This window comes from Prorops nasuta, unplaced genomic scaffold, assembly GCF_024137725.1.
Source record: "Prorops nasuta isolate Cenicafe-Biocafe unplaced genomic scaffold, Cenicafe_Pnas_1.2 PNAS00003, whole genome shotgun sequence".
Lineage (NCBI taxonomy): Eukaryota > Metazoa > Arthropoda > Insecta > Hymenoptera > Bethylidae > Prorops > Prorops nasuta.
Window position 1 is genome coordinate 470853 of NW_027116800.1, and position 17961 is coordinate 488813.

At 36.3% G+C, this 17961-nt stretch overlaps 1 protein-coding gene across 3 annotated transcripts in view; it reads left to right on the forward strand.

Moving 5' to 3' along the window:
• The window catches only part of LOC136785680 (uncharacterized), a 207270-nt gene that overhangs the window by 82179 nt on the left and 107130 nt on the right, over positions 1–17961 (forward strand). For all 3 annotated transcript variants that reach the window (XM_066746872.1, XM_066746873.1, XM_066746874.1), the window contains exon 4: positions 2911–3058. In XM_066746872.1, the coding sequence (XP_066602969.1) occupies positions 2911–3058 (148 nt within the window). The remainder of the gene's footprint in view (positions 1–2910; positions 3059–17961) is intronic.

Consider the following 17961-nt stretch of genomic DNA (forward strand, 5'->3'; position numbering starts at 1 on the left):
TCGGTTTTCCCACTTTTGCTGTCCTATTTCTCACGTAGAGCCTCTCTTCAGAGGAGAGAAAGAGAATTTAATCTCATTAAGTGCCGAATCCACCTGGTTACGTTTCGGTGCACTTTTGCTCGGGTATACTTTCGTTATATTCCCACCGTCTCTGTATTGGAACCTATAAAGGTAATTGTAGATCTTCCCCTCCCTGAAAAAAAGCTTCAATTCCCACCCCTTTACTTGACCCATTTTTAAGAGTTTTTAACGAATTCAAAAATGTTAACGTTGCCATATTATTTCACATAAAAGTCTGGACATTTTTTACAAAGTGCTGTCAGATCCTACTGAACTGGTTTTTTTGCACAATTTCACATCCCTCATTTACACAGCCTTATCGCGCCGACCGGCTTTCAGCCAAGCGTGTAACTCGTACCTCAGGATAAATGATAATTAAGCCAAAGCGCTCTAATTGCTCCACTTATTACTTCCAGATTTTTGTTTTTTTTTCAACTATTTTTCTTTACCCTACTTTCCACCCCCTCGTAGCAACTCCTATTCAAAAAATCCGCTTAAAATTAAAATTAAACCTCGTGTGCCAGTATAGAGGATCAGGTTCTTTCGTACCACTATGTTAATAAGGTATACGTTGAAGCTGTTTTGTTTGTCGCAAAAACTCGTGGATAGAAGTTTTTCGTGTCGCTATTAATTATTCTCTCGCTCCATTCTTCCATATTTATCTTTATCTTATCACTGGATGGTCGAAGTTATTGGAAACTCGACGAGCACTCTCCACTTTTACAATTTTCATTGCTCCGTTCTGCATTCGTCTCACTCGTTTTCCAACCAAACACTCGAATCCTGATTGGAACTTGACGAATCGTCCACTTCTATATTTCTCATTCTTCAGTTCTATATTCCACAGTTTTCTCTTACACTTTACTATATACGACTCGAATTAGACGCAGGAGTCGTGATACTTGAAGAATATTTTGTAGAGAGTCCTGAAGAGAGAGAGAGAGAGAGATATTGATTAAAATAATTTTATTGTAATAGAGTCGATCGATAATAAGTTTTTTGCAGATTTCTTCCACTTATGACAATATTTCATTCAACGCATCACTTTTATCTGTTTATCCGAAGAAAGTTTTAGTATTTCAGGGATGAAAAAGTTGAGGACCACTTGTTGTGCGACGCGAGACTTTAGCATGGCTTCTACAAGAACCTTCGATTCGTAGATCGATAAGAAAGAGATCAGCTGGAAGACATTATGATTTAATTTGCAAAAGCCACGTTGCTTTGCATAAACATCGCTTCAATTCAAACTGTTTTGCAGCGTTGAATGTTCGGAGGAAATTGGACAACTACCGTCTAGGGGCCAATATAGCTGCACGCTTTGCTAAGGCTTCCATTCACGTAGACGCCCTGCATCAACTTTGTTTAGTCAGCCAGAAACGTCCTGTAGAAACTTTGATCTTTTCGCTTGGCCTTGAGAAAGCTCTAGTATACACTTTACTCTGTAAGGATTCATCCGTTACGTCGTTTAGGACTTCAGTCAAGGGCGGATCACGCGTAGGTTGAATCACACCTTAAAACATTGCCTCCCCTAGGTTCTCCAAAGCTAATCTTGCCCTGGCTTATTCTGGATGCTATACTGAAAGTGTATTTATATTTTAAAAGAAATGAACAATACTTGTGCAGAAGGTTATTATAATATAATTATAGAGTACATTTTTTCTAATAGAATTAAATGTTAAATGATGTATCTATTGCTCCAAGATTTTATTGATGTTATCATGGCTCGTTTGAGAGATTGAGGAGAGCATATAGTTTAAAAACTGTTTGCTTCTTTTCTGAATATTAGAGGTATATAGTCGTGCAATTGTTTAGTGTTTCATGGTGGGAGATTATAGCCAGTTTATTTGCTCTCATCCTTCATGTATAGAGTTCTCAGAATATGTGTAACGCTCGGATAGGGAGGTTTTCAGCTCAGTCCAGTTTTCTGATGGTTCTCCAACGAAGAAACAAAAGGGCCACGATATCTTTGAGTGCACCTTTATATAATCCCTCCGTGACTCTTGGTAGAATCTCCATTGTTCATTTTCCCAAGGGCTCGTTCGTCCGAGCCGTCGAGTCTTTTCAGGGTACCGACCGATTCACGGATAATTCCCGATGCGTTTCTTTTCATCCATCTAAAGCGAGGGATACTCCCACCCTCACTCGCATCCCCTCCCCCCTTTCTTTCTAGGTTTTCCACTAGTTATCACCATTCTGCTCTTTCTCTTTTTCTTTATTCTCTTGCCCTTTTACCTTCACAAGCCTTTCTCCCACTCATTTCTCTTTTTCTTTCTTTCCTCACTTTGTACTTATGTAGGTCTTCTAACTTTAATCACTCCTTTACCATTCTCTTTTATTTCCAAAATACTTCTACCCTTTTCTAATTTTCTCACATATTTTTTAAGTTTTTATTTCGTGTAGAAAATATTTCATTCCATTTATTGCGATTCTTCCATTTGCAGGCTTCGATCAAATCTTACTCATATTTTCCTTTTATTTCCTTTCTCACTTCATCCTTTTGTAGGATTTCTAACTTTAATCACTTTTTTAACTTTTTTTATTTCCAAATATCTCTCTTTCAGTTTCTTCTCGTTCCTCTGATATATTTTTTAATGCGCACTTTGCGTAGAAAATATTTCACTACATTCGCTACGATTCTACCATAATTGGCTTCAATCAAATCTCACGCCAAGTTTCGTAGAGCCACAGCGTTTACCTTACCGAGCGTTTCTAATCCAAAAGTGGGACTTAAATACTAATGAGCCCCCTCTTGCCTCATCTCTCTCTCTCTCTCTCTCTCTCTCTTTCTTCTAGCTTTTCTTTTTCTTTCTTGTTCAATGGAATTCATAGGTTGATTTCGTGTTCTTGCAGACAAGGATCTATATTCGTCGCTAGACGCTCTGCCGACATGCAATCACGCATTGAGTGTCTGTCAACGTGGAAAGCCCTGCAGCCAGCTCTACGAGGATTTTAAAACCAACTGCAAAGCAAAGGACGGCAAATGCAAAATAGAAAATCGGTGAGTGATAGACTTTATTCTCAATGAGTTTTAATTTACCTCCTTTCTTAGCCCTATTAACATGGAAATTTATTCACTTACAATGAGCCATTCTGGAGAGGGATGCTTGGCCCCTGGATGGATGCTACCTTTACCCTCATCCACCCGATCCTTATCGACGTAAACAACGAGTGAAACACCTTACGTTTTTATGTCCCTCCCCTTGAGCCTCTTAAACATTTCTGATGAAACTTAACTCTTTTAATCGTTTGTCCTTTGTGGGGGACATATATCATAATAGTGCAAAACTTTTTAATTGCACTAAATAATATAAGTTTTTACATAATCATATATTTTATTAAAGTAACTTGTATTCCATGCATTTATGAAGCATTAATTAACAAAGCTAAGCCTTCTAAGTTAATTATTTCAGGGAAATCTTTTTTCAATATATGGGATACAGAAATATATTGTTCTGTTATTAGTGTGCTACGGTTTAATATAAATTTGGTTATTTTCACACAGCTATATGCAGTTTAAAATCGAAATTTCTTGTAAATGACTGGATAAAATAACAAAAGACAAGATATTTCCGGAGAGCTCTTGAGATCAGCTAATACAAGAATATGTAATAATTATATATAAGATGTTCCATTTAAAAAACTCAAAGTGATCCTCGTGAAGCCCGTTGAATGACGTTCCTAGGTTAAGCCAATATCACCATTTTATGTTCCCTTGAAGTCAAACAACTTTTATCTAAAACCTTTTTTTTTTATGCGGTCAGAAACGCCTGAAAATTGTGACAATCGATATGCTAGATATCCTGTATACCATACACATATATTCATATAATCAATAAAAATGTTTATAAACATCTGCTACGCGAGGATGCTTTTGTGTCAAAATGTCCTGTAAAGGTCACGATGGTTCTCGTCAATGATTGTACGCATCTTATTTCACTTTCAGTGAAATATGTTCTAAAACGATTAGTATAAAAAACAAATTCTACTCTTTTCCAAAGTCCATAATTATAAGTATTAACTTTTTTTCTCTATTTATTGCATTTTGAAATAATTATTACTACGATTTTCTTGCTAATGTAATAGAATTGTTAAAATTCCATCTTAATTTTCTTACCCTTATCTGTCAAATTTTAAATGACCATGATTCTGTAGCGAGCAATTAAAAACTGAATGTTTTATTTCGGGCAAACGAGAAGGAGTCGTTAATTAGATATTTTCGAGTGGAATTAAACGGTAGAAACAGAAGTGTTTATTGCATCGAGTTATCTCGAGTGAAATAAGATGGGACATGGTGGGAGAGGGAACGCTGCGGTGGTCCTTAACTAAATTTTTTTCAGTGGTGACTAAATCAAAATATTAAATAGAGAGGAGGATGGCAGAATCGAGAATACAATCTAATTGAGCTTCGTTATAAAACTTCGTCCAGCATTTATCAAGTTAATTCTTCAGTTTTCATGAAATGCTCGCGTCCCTCGTAGTCGCTCAATTCCAACTTTCCGCACGATATAAAGCAGAGTCCGTTCACCATTAATGTTCTCAGCAGGCCATGGCCGACTGTTATTTTTCACCTTTCTTTTTTCTTCTTCTATTTTTCTCCGGTTTCCCTTCCCCCGTCTTGTCTCTTCATTCCGTGACTTTGCAAGCCACACAGCGTCATGCGAGCTACCTTAAAACTTTTCCTGGCCCACCGTTTGAACCTACACAAAACCAACAGTTTTCCCAAATACGATATTAACAAGGTAGTAGATATAGATCACAGAAGAGAGTATTCATTTTTTATTTTTTTTAAACGTTTGGTCATTGACCCGTGTGAGAGACTATCAGATTTAGCTCGAAGCAATAAAAAATTGAATTTTCACTTGTTAAAATAAAACATGAAGCAAGTGGAGATTTGTCAAGTATTTTATACAGTTTATGCAAATCACGAACCATTTGTTTATCTATCGAAATTGAAAATCTAAAAAATGTAGAAAGGGAAAAGGATTTTTTAAAAGTAAGCAAAATACTTTATATGGTTTTTGCAAATCATGAATTATTTGTTTATCTATCGGATCTGAAATTGATTCGACCAATCCTAAAAATGTTGAAAGTACAGGTGATTGGCAGAAGGGATTCTTTTTGTTAAGATTGTATACGTTTATTTCTTAAGTAAAAAATAATTAAGTATTTTAGGCATTATTCTTATATACTTATATTAGTCAACAAATTTTCCTAACGACATCAGTAGGCTCTCTTGATTGCTCGATCAAAGAAACCCATCTCTCACGAGTATCATTTAACCCTAGGGATTCTTTATTAAATAATATTTTATATTCAAAACATATATTTCTTTCTCTTATACCACACGTCATTCTAGCTTATAATTTTCATGTTTTTGCTCAATATTTAAAGCTATATGCCCGCATTTTAATTCTAATCCACGAAAGCAGTGTACGACTGAAAATGTTTTTCATGCCTAGCAACTTTTTGTGTGTATTTTTATTTCTCACCCTGTTAAAAATTTCATGGTAAAAAAATTCCATACAGTTCACACTGACGCTTCAATTAAGAGCTACAAAAGTTACTGGTATGTATGAAAACAAAATATCAATGGGATTTATTTGGCTCAAAACTAGGTTGGACTTTTTTGTTTCATGAAACACAGAAGAATAAATAGAAATAGTTGGAATTTTGTTATCGGCAAACAAAGAGTAAGAAGAGACCAGGGTGCTTTTGGTGAAAAAGTGGATTGAATTTTTGCATCAAGACTAAAGTGTTTTGTGGTGTGAAACGTTGTTGTTTCGTTCCTTTCCCCTCGTGCTCGTCGAATGAGTTTCAAATCTGTTTCTCGGCAGGCTGAAAACGTTCGAAAGAGGGTGGGATGGGGTGGCCTATTCCCGAGAACGTCGCCTGCGGGGAACAGTCTGCGCTAATTTCCCAGTGAATTTGGCTTAACGGGCAAACGCTTGTTTGCCGCTTGTTGTGGCAGTCGTAACAGCGCCCAAACAATCGAACAAATTCGAAAAGTGAATCAGAATCAACGCACGAAACTCTAATTGCTCCTTGCGAGCTTTGGTAAAAATTGGAGGGGGTGGGTGGACCAATTGACGACCCTCCTGACCTACCTTTTTTTGACTCTTCTTTTACGTTTTTGCACCCAACGATTTTCACACCCTCCAATGCACCAGAGTGCTCATACTACTTTTTTCTAAGATCCCTCTCTACAATCTGTTGATAATTACAGTTATAAGCTGTTAACTCTAGAAAATTCTCTCGGATCTCGAGATTTTAATGCATTTTCATCCATTTCTCTCTCTCTCTCTCTCTCACTCACTCACGCTCTTTATATTTATATATATATATCATACTTTTCCTTTGTCTTCTCTCTCTTTCCTTCTACCCCTTTCTCTCCTTACACATTTATGCTCTCGCTACCCAGAAACACAATAACTCTACTCGAGGAAACAATTTCACCCCATTACTTCTTACCATTCATCCGACATTATTTTCATCCCCTCTGTACCTGCTTATGCAATTTTTCCTATCTCCCCTCTTACTTTCTCACCTTATCTGATTATATATGACTTATTTTGAATATTTTGCATCTTGGAAAAAGATCTTTTCGATAAAAAATAGCTCATCGAAAAATGTAGCATGTCATTTCTTCTATGATTGGCACTCCTCCCCTTTCTAGTTTAAGAGGAAAATAGCATTTATATAGAGTTTTTACATTTATTTTTTAACGCTGCTTTTCTATTCTGACTGTTATATTAAGTAATATTAATCGTCAGGTTTAGTTAAATATACGTTTAGAATCCAGCATATTTTTCCCTATTTGCGCAGTTCATTTTTTCTCACTGCTGCGTTACTGTCGGACTGGATACTAGGACAAGTCTATTAATTATTCAGCACTAATTACGCGTAAAACTATATTATTTCAACAGGGTCATGCCAACTTCGACACATACGTGCTCCAGTCAGCTAGTGTTACGTCATCACTTTTTAAGTTCCCTCGCAATTAGCACGATAGAATTTTGTATGCAGCTCTCGTGACGCTTGTGCAATGAGTTTTTGTAATTTTACGCAAGATCAAATGCTGCTTCAAAGTGGCACACGTAAATCGTGGATATAAAAAATTTATCAATGTCATTTAATGAGGAAATAATTGCTTGGTGGTACTAAAATCTTGAAAATAATAATATTCGAAGTCAGTGAACTTAAATAATATATATATATATATATATATAATATAGAAAAGTATTATCGTTTCGTCGTTGACCCAAATTCAATTTCAAGTGGTAAAGTAGGCTAATATTCAGCCACTTTATTCCAGGACAAATTGAAGGTCTCGTTCAGCTAATCACAATAAAGCATGCCAACTAAACTTAATATGAATTTTTCATTCCCCCACGCAATCCATAATTATTCCTAAGTATATTTTGCCAAAGATTACAAATCGTGCAGCAATTTGAGTAGAAAATAATTGATTTTATAGCCGACTTTCAGTTTTCTTGCTGTTTTATTCATAATTATTTTAAAACCCAGTATAGAATGTTATATAAAAGCATTTGTAAACCAATGGCGTACAATAATAATATACGTATAGGGATTCAAGGAGTTTTTGTTTAAAATTGAGCTATTCCTTATACATTTATAACGGTCTGATGGATTTTAATGATAAATTCATTGTCTTCGGAGGAAGTAGGAAGGGTGGAAGAGGTTTTACCGGAGGGTTTAGTTAGTCAGCGCCTTCGGGGGATTGTTCTGAGCGTGAGAGGAGGGTTAGAGATGGAAGGAAAAGGGATGGTCGGGGGAATGGGGGATGGGCGAGGGGCGTCAGTACTAAGACGATTCCGTTTCCTATACCCTCAGCCTTCGTCTTCACCATTTCCAAACAAGATCAGTGAACACTGATCGTCGATTGTTTCAATCGGCTTTACCTACAGACGTTCTCTGTAGTCTATCCTCTTCCTTTTTCCTCCAAACCCATTCTTGTCTCACATTTATTTATCTTCTTTCTCCCTCGGCATTATATGCTTGTGCACCACAGTTACACAGATCTGTCATTCTCTCTTTTTTAGAAACATTTTTCTACACGTATTGTTTATCATTCAATTAAGAAAGATTTTTTATTTCTCATTTTGTAAAATTATATATTTTAGTCGAAAAGTGGGACCCCTTTCACTCTACTTCCTTCCGTTCAAACTCTTACTTGCTTCTCCCCTCTTTATAAGTTTATCTCCACCCTTCATTCAAAGCCTCGTTTCAAATTGCATGGGAAACACTGAATTTCCTATTAAACGTTTCGCATCATCCATAACTTTCGTTTCGTATGCACTTTCCTTTATTCTTTCTACTACCATTCGTGAAATTTATTACTCTTACAGTTTATTATCTCTGAAAATTTATTCCATGCAAGTGAATACCAATTTTGCGAGGCTCCTGAGATTTTTGCCAATTTTTCATTTTTAATATACATCTTAAGCATCTCGATTGCTTCAAGTTCCAAAGTTGCTTATAATGCGATTTTATGGAGACTCTCTGGCTTTCTTTGTTTTCGGCTTAAGTGCACCTGTATAAAGCACAATAATGCCCTGATTTATATTCAATAATGGTGGGAGTGCTCGGTCATTTTATCGTTTTAATGTTGGCTTGAATTCACTCGAGGGAAAATAAATTAGCGAGTGCTATTATAATCTACGAATTACATCTTATCAAAGTGCGCTCGTGGAAAATTTCGCATTTACTACTTGTCCTGCAGCGACTGTTTATCTTTATAACGTGATTTCATGACCCGTTTCTATGAATATGCATCACGTATACATCAGCGGTCTTGAAAGTTGCTTTTTACACGGTGCAACGTGCGAAAGCACCCTCCTTTACCCCCCTTTCCCCTTCCCCTGCATTCTTTCGTTTTATGACACCAACCACTCCAAGTAAATGCTTTCATTTATGTGTAAATACTTCTAATAAACACAAAGAAATTTACCCCTACCCTCTCGTCTATTTTCACAACTGATCCCTTCTAATTCATAATTCCACATAATTTATTTGCCCACTGTATATGTATACCAAATCTCGTTCGCAGAATCACATGCAATCTTTCAGAATTAAATTTTTGCAAATTCGTATTAAATTAATAGCACCAGAAATTTATTATTAACAACGGAGAAACTTTCTCCACTGAACACGAATATTTTAATATACTTTACTCAAAGTTTATTGTTTATATTTTATCATAGATATGACGCGGAGTGTGCTCGAAGCTCTGCTAACTTTTCTATCGAATTGGTGAAAACTGCTCGTAGAACGCTCGGGCAAAGAGGGGTATGTGGATGGAGGGCTTTTTTTGTAGAGAATTTAAGGAGGAGCAATGCTGTATAATCTTTTATCGCCACTTTTAGAGCATACTCGGGATGTACATGCAGAGAACGTTCTTTTGTCCGTTGAGGCTCGAGGGGTTCTTTACTTACCCCCGGGTAAAATTGAGCGGTAATTTTGGAGTCACGGCACTACTCGTAATGCTGGTGCCGGCTCGTTGCTGGTACTTGCGCCAGTTCCGTCCTCGACTGGGTAGCGTTTCGGGCTGCGAGGAGGGTGGAGGGTCGCCACCTTGGCCCGGGGCAGCTCGCACCTCGTCATTTCCGGCAAAGTCGGACCTCGTTAACGGTCCATCCATGTACTACTCTTTTGCTCCGATTTTTATATATACTTCTGGCTCTTGCTTAATTCCAATCCTTTCAACCCCTGATAAAACTACTATTGTTGCAAGCACCAAATAAATTTTCAATCGGTTGCGATGGACACTGTTTCTATTGGCAGATATAGCAGCAAAACCAAAATACGATTGCTTTGATTCGATATTAAATAGATTTTACTGGTAGCTCGAGAAATAAGTTTTCGCGATGGAGGAAGTGTTTTACCATTGCGTGATTTACTACGTAATTATACACATGAGTTCTTTCATTGGTCGTTCTGCCTTTGGATCATTTTAATTGAGTGAAATTACATGAGAAGATTTCAGATGAGATTCTTCTCTCTAAGCACGCACAGTTTTCAGCGATGCGCTTATGGCAACGTGCAGTGATCATTTCCCTTATTGGCTCGCCATTTGCTTGGCTAAATGGCGTGGTTGTGTGCGTTTACATTTCGGTGAACGTGCGCATAGCATCAACCCAGTGAAAGGACCGATAAAGTTTGCTTTCCAGCTTCTATTATACCCAATTGTTCTCTGTTTTTCTCAGCTCTTATGCCATAATTATCCCTCCTACCAATTTACAAATATATATATATATCTATATATATACATATCTGTTCTGTCTTTCTTTTTTTTTTAGTTATCTCAGTCGTTTGTACGAAAGAAACTTCTACTTTTTGATAAAAATCAAGAATGGTTCTTTGTGAACTTTGAAACTTGTTCTCTAAGCGATATAAGCCACGATTGGAACATCGTTAGCAGTAATATAAGTTAAAGGAACCCCTCGGAGACTCAAATTAGTTTTGCATACTTGACGAGGGCCATCTTGGAATATTTTTTGCATCTTTATTGCTCGTTGGTCATTATCGAATCAGAATACAGCCTTATTTGTACGGAATTATTGAAAGATTGTGATCGATAATTGACGACGAACAATTAATTGATTTCTAGAAAGAAAGAAAAAAAAAAACAGAATCTTTTTTGCAGAATACAGTTAAAACGTAACTTCGAAGATTTAATTGTCATGGTGTAGTGGGTTTGAATGATGGGCAGAGTATCTTTCAGGGAAAGCTACGTGGATTGTTTCAGCAAGTGTTTTAAAATTCGAATGGTATTTCAATAAAGCCGGTTATACCGAGTGGACTTATTCATTTTTCAAGTGGCAATCCACTACTATTTTCCAAGCACCCTGTTGGATAGTTTCGAGTGTGGAGAGACAGTATGGGAAGAAATGTGTGAGGAAGATGTGCTTTCTAAAAAGCTACTACTACCTTGGAATCCCACCTTAGCTATATCCTTCTGCTGGCTGACGAAGACAAACCAGTTCTACTCGGCGTTTCGTACCAGTGGAACGAGTCCAGAAAAGTTCCGACGCCCGTCACGAGAATAGAAGAGAAGAGAATAAAGGGATAACCACTTATCTTTGGCTAGCCTAGTCCCTTAGCGATACGACTGACAGTGAAAAAAAAAAGATCCTCCCTCTCTTCTAAGAATCACCACGCGGATCTCGGCTACGCTTCAGCTTTCCACCTACCTTGAAATTCTCTGAATCCGTCCATCCCTTCCATTCTCTTTACTTTTCTTATTCTAACATTTCTACAATGATATTATCATTATAATATGCTTATAACATTAAACTTCTTTAATTTCAACGTGAATGCTTTTCGCAAAAAGTCATGTTACAGCATTGTTACATTGAAATAATGATATTAAAGTTTTCGGTTTATGGTATCCTGACTGTATATATTATATATATGGTACATTTTCGTGCATAGCTGAAATTTCATAACGAAACTAGTGTTATTTATAGAAATATACATAAATGATGTTGAATTATGAAGAATTTCAGTTGATTGCACGGTGGATTTGGAGAACGGTTTAATTTTAGGTAACAGTGGAGAATGGGCTAACAGTCATAAGTGTATTCAAAGTTCCAGTTGCAGCTTGGGAAAAGACAATTGTAGCTCTTGCGTGAAGGATTTCTATAGTATATGGCTGTGCTACTCAAGTTCTCTCTTATACTTCTGATGATACTCGTGCAAATGTCTTACGGGCCTCCGTTTGAGTGAATCCTAGCTAACCCTCCCCCACACTCTCTTTCTCTTTACTCCCAGTACCGTTTCCTTACTAACATCGGGCTTCGAAGTTTCGGGCAACACGTAAGTGGATAGTTAAGCCCGCCAGCGCGAATCTATGGTTCCCCACTAACCTCCGCGAAACTCATCTCTCTAATTAATATCAATTTCGTCTATTTCCAACACGAACAACCCTCGAAATACTCCTGAGTGTCGCAGTTCCGAAGAATTCCTTCGTTTAACTCTCGTTTCTTAAAAAGTCTTTGGAATTTACACTCCACGACTAATTAAATTCCAGAAAATTCAATTATGTGTTCTTATACAGCTGGCTACGTTGCGCAAATAATAATTTCGCGATGCGTTCGTCGTTTGGAGCATCATACGTCTGCTCATTCGTCGACCTTAACTACTCGATTTAGTTTCAGCTGAAAGGTGGCCCGCGTGAGCCACTAGCGAATCGCGAGATAAAAATTTGCTTATGGCCCGAAGGTATTCTGCGAAAGTTGGTCGAATCCGGGGAAGTTGCAGGGATTCTCTAGCATCTCGAACAAATGGTGGCAATTATATTTTACAAGGGAGCGTCAGCCGTCTCCTTGCAGCAGCGTCTGCGGGATGCGCGACGGGTGTCTCTCGCGAGGAGCCAGGACGCCTGAATGGCGTAATTGCGTTTGTTAATTAAGATTAAGATCACGAATGAACGAACGTCTGACGCCGTTGCTCATCTTGCTACGTCCATCAATTCTAGTCTAAACTAATTCGATCCGAAAACCAAAGAATCCTCCCGAATTCAGCCTTGAATCCATTTCCCTCGCAACTCCTAAAAATGATTTATCTAAACTCCTTAGAAACCATGTACACACACCTAAAGATTCTTCGCTCATACCAATTTCAATATTTCAATGTGTTTACTCCAAAATTATATTCAATAGTCTTTCCATTAACGTATATACTCATCGACCGAATTCATCCGTCGATAAAGGAAATATTGAAACATTTGTTTATCAGTGGCAGTTGGAGAAATCAATTGATATGGAAATGTATTGGACGGTTCTTTATTATTGTTGCGACTGCGTTAATGGAGAATTTCAAATGACGAATGTCTCGCTTTATTGCGTTAATTGAATGTCAGAAGTTTGGCGGTGCATTGAAACGCTGGCGCTCAAAGGGATGTATGATAATCGATACGAGATGTGAGTGTAGCTTTAAGTGTATTGGGATGAATTATTTGGCGAGAACGTCGGATTCCAGCCTTCTTTCCCCGGTGTAATTCAGACCTCGAATTATCCCCATTTATATCCCTTTCCGTATGCATAATGCAGGCCATTCGGCGGCAGGCCGTTCGCGGAGGGGGTTGTTGGGGATTGGAGGCTGAAAACTCTTCGGCTTCCGCGCTTCCTCAACTTCGTTAGCTCGGGTGAACATTAATGACCCACGAGAATACATCCGACTCTTCAGCCTGTCAGTGCTAAGCTTGGGGGGTGCAAAATGCTCCACTCGTGTCTCCCCTCCACATCCCCTATCCTCATCACGACCACTGTGCTCTTCTCTTTCCCACAGTCTGGTCAATGACCTTACAAAAATTCAGTTTTCTCCACTCGTCTTCTTTTCACCAATTCAAACGCTCAGACTAAAAGCAGCTTATCCCCCAATATTACTAGCTTTTAAATAAGAATAAAGATCGTCGATACTTACTATGGATAAAAAATATTTGTTCAATCTCCATCGATATTATTAATTAATTGCTGTGTGCAGTTTCTATTCCGTGGTGGACACTACCCTCACTGTCAGACATGTATGCTGACGTCTTAAGGAAGAAAGTACTATCTACGCAAATTTATAGTTTCAAAATATTAAATTTTACTTACGACGAGTTACTGAAAGTTGAATTTATGCTATATTTTTTGTCTTTAAAGGAGCAAGGATAGTATATTTATATAGTCTTTATCTCTTTCAGTTACTGTATAATAATATAAGGAACTTGTAGGAATAGTTACGATATAAATTATGAAAAATAGGAATACTGTTTTCTTTCATAGGAAAAAAGTGCGTATTGTGTATAGGACTAGTAAATACATTTTTCTTAGGCAGACATGCAATTAAAAAACCACTTTTGAGCATGTGATTCTTTTCATCGACAAAGTTCCTTCGGTCTTTGAATTTGGCATTTGTGCTAGACACCGAACACTATTGTGGAAAAAATAAAATTCCACCAGACTCTAGACAAATAGTTTGTAGACACGCTATATATAATTAGCCTCGGGAGGTCACGTTAGTATTTCTAGTCCTTTCACAATTCGACAAACGATACTACGTGCAACATCGTTATTTTACAGGTTGGAGTAACCAGCCATAATGAGATAAGGTAATTCTATGCAAACTACCAACTAGACAATGTAATACATGATTTTATAGCTTCTTTCAATTTTAGACTGCTTCCTTTTTTATTGATAGGTATCGGAATCGATCACAGTTTAATATCTGAGAGCCCAATTAAGACTCTCGATCTTCAAGTTTTTAACTTCTTTATAGCGATGAATTATAATAAAACTGGCCGAGCGAACCCGTAGCTGGTGAAATAAGAGATGATAAGCTTTCAGTTTTATAGAGTATTTTATGCCAGAGTAACTTGAACGTATCGTTAACATTCCCATTGATTCCAGTTTATAAAACTTTATCGTGATTGGTGCACAACACTGTCGTGTTAAAACCAATCATGATACGAGCTTGGAATAGAATTAATGAGAAGGTTAATAATTGGGTACAGACTTTTAACGTTGTCATTAACCTTGTTATAATGTAGCTGTATCTTTGCGTTAGTGCAGCTATTCCATTAATTTGTCCATTAACTTTATTTTTTTCTGCTATTTTATAACGTTGAAAGTCTGTTGTACTTGATTCATTGCTGTTTATTTAAGTAATAAGCTTGAATTTGTTTCACTATTCTTAGCTAGTAATCATCAGATTGGTTGAAATATTTTCAATTGACCTAAAATCTTGATAGAGCTATCGACATATCCTGAATTAGTCGAATTTTTACATTTCGGTCAATTACTTACCTTCGGATAAGTTGGTAGACATTTTTTTTAATTAGCTAATAATTTTATTTTAGGATAATATTAGTAAAAATCGTTTATTCTCTCATTTGTTACCCAGTCGGGTAATATATTAGCTGTCTAATAAAATTGATTATTCTTGCTTTTAGATTGAGAGATATTTTCATGCAGCTTACGAGACTTTAAAAGGATGATAGGTTATTCAGCATATTCGAGAAATAAGGATCGATAATTTTGTTGAATTTCTTCATATGATAATATACCTTTATTATAAATGTGATAAGTTTTAGTTCCAAGATGAAACAGAATTGGCCGTTAAGAGTGAAAATGAATTTTTATTGATTAGACACAACTCGCTTGTGTTCATTTATGACAAATTTCAATTTTGATCAATTTTTGGTGCTTTTGTTACCAATTGTCTTCACTCGATACAAATGATTTCAGTTCATATGAGGTATTTTGCCATTGTCATAAATCATCTTACCATTTTACACTTCAGCAAATTAGGCCAGCCTCTATCAACGTTCTATCGGAACCTTTTTCAAGCCCTTCGCGTACAATTTTTATGCCATTAAATATCCACGAAAGCTCGCAAAAGAGTGTTATCGTTTACGATGAAAATAGTAGATCTGGAGTTATATAGGGACTTTAAATAACCACATGAAATATGAAAAAGCTTTGGATAAAGCTGCCACAGAAGGGATTATATTCCAATACTCGTACGCATTGACTCATTTGAAATATATGTTAAAAGTAATCGATACATGTGTAGTAAAATATTCCAGAATAGACTTAATAATTGTGTTAATAAGCATAGAAAGTAAAAAATGGAAGATGGCGAAAATTAGCCCAAGGAGATCGGGGGAAAAAATAACGTCATTATTCGTACAAGAAGAAAAAAGTGGTGCCTTTCAGTGCATTTTTCATGAGTATAAATAAGATTTGGAAGATTAGGAAGGATCGAACGATTCTCGTCCCGGACGTTGCTTCTTCGTTAGTCGGGAAATATGATTTTCCTCCAGCGATAAAGCTTTCCTTCCACGCACCACAAAGGGAAGCTCGTTCGGTTACATTTTCAGCCGCCGGGGTATTTCCTATACGTGATCCTCGCGAAATTTTTCTCCGATAAAAGCTCTCGCACACATAGAAAAACTAATATAAGTGTAGCAATGCAGTCTACGGGGACTCTTTCCAAATGAAATCATTTAAATGTTCAGGCCGTTCAAATTTTTCCTCCAAAATGTAAGAAACGTCAAAATTCAAAGGAATAAGCTTCTGTGTTACGAAAAATTCATCTATTTTTTGTCTTATCAATGAAAAAGGCATACCCTGAATGTCAGAAAAGCTTCAGCCAAGTTCTTCTTTGCAGATTTTTCAAGCTGCTAATTTCTGCGATTTTGTGCTGAAAAACTAACGTTGAGTGAAAAGCAAGAGTTAATTCTTCATAAATATCGAAGCAGCGAAGCGGACAAAGCTAAATTTCCGGATTACCTGAGTATGATTAAATTTCCGGAGTACCTTCCTGGCTTGTGGTTTTCTTAATTAACCGCTTGCTTAGGGTGATTAACTGAGCTCGTGAGCTATCTCCAACGAAAACCAAGTCATACAATTCATCATACAAATCATGAAATCGATGTTACATAATACTTTGATCCCATTTTTATATCTATTCAAGGAGATACGAAACTTTTAAGTAGTTCTTATATATTGGATTCGGATCGTACTATTCAAATATATTTTAAGCACAAATATAAACGTGAAATATATTCTTTTAGATTATATTTCAACCATTATTTGATCATTTGGAATTAATTTTCTAATTATTAAATAGTAGTTTGTTAATTCAAAACTAAGTCATGTCTGACTCTCTAGTACTGTCTGAGTCGTCTGAAATAATCCACTAGAAGAAGTGCCTTTTCGTATTTAGCACAATTAATATCTTTATATTTAATTCGGCTACCTACACTTTTCTTCGTGACATTTGAAAATACGACAATCGTATTTTAATACCTTGTTTGTTTTTATCGATCTACAGTTTTTGTGAGAAGCAATCTGAATATTAAAAATTAGAATCGTGTCGTCTCCTATAAAGAACAAGTTAAAATTATGTTCTTCAAGTAATTTTTTCTCTAGAATTGCTTCGGTAACATACTTGGAAAAAAATATATCATATTCTCTGAAGTGTGGATCGAGAATAATATATATTTTTGTTTGATAATTATCTCTGCAGTTTTTGTAGATTGATAAGAACCACCTTAATATTAGTTTAATATAAAAAGGAAACATTTTAATATACTTATAATTAGAAACAATTGAACAGTGATAATAAATTATCTTAGTATATTAGATCAAATAGAGAAGGTGCAGATCGGTTCCTGCAAGGCTCAATTTTAAATTCATTTCACTTAATAAAAACTGAATGGTTTGAGTGATAATTGTATTTTTATAATAGAAAGTAAAAAATAAATACTATTTACTCTCACCTCCCTAAAATAGAATCCTATTTTTAGATGCTAAACATTTTGCATGAGAAAAATACTGTACCTATATATTATAATATAAGGTTAGAATTTTAAAACTGTACATGGCCGACATTTTTACATAAAGTTAACCATTTTTTTAAGTAAAAGCTATATATGTGTATGTATAACCTATACGATTAATGCAAACTAAAAGTTTGTTACTGGCCCCACAGACTATGTAGCCATCCCGGTCTTCTAAAGGTTAACAACCCTGTTACAGAAAGTTGAAAAAGTGATACATCCATTGCAATAAAGAGAAACCGAAAATTTAAAAATTCATGGGGTATTATAACATGTCTATTATTTCGAAATTCTTATTTTGGAAACTGCATAGGGTATCAACTGTTTGGTGCACAAGTAAAATCTGTATATACAAATGTCTGACGGGACGAATGTTTAAAAAATGTGAAAGCGAAATGTGAATCGCTCTTATAGACCGTTGGGTCTTTTTAGCGGCGGTTCAATTCAGGAATTGGTCACTTAGCAAATAGTGTTCATCCAACTAAAACCGCCAAAGCGCGTAGCGAGATTTACTCTAGCGTGTTATTTGGGTCATTTCCTCTCGCGAGATGCGC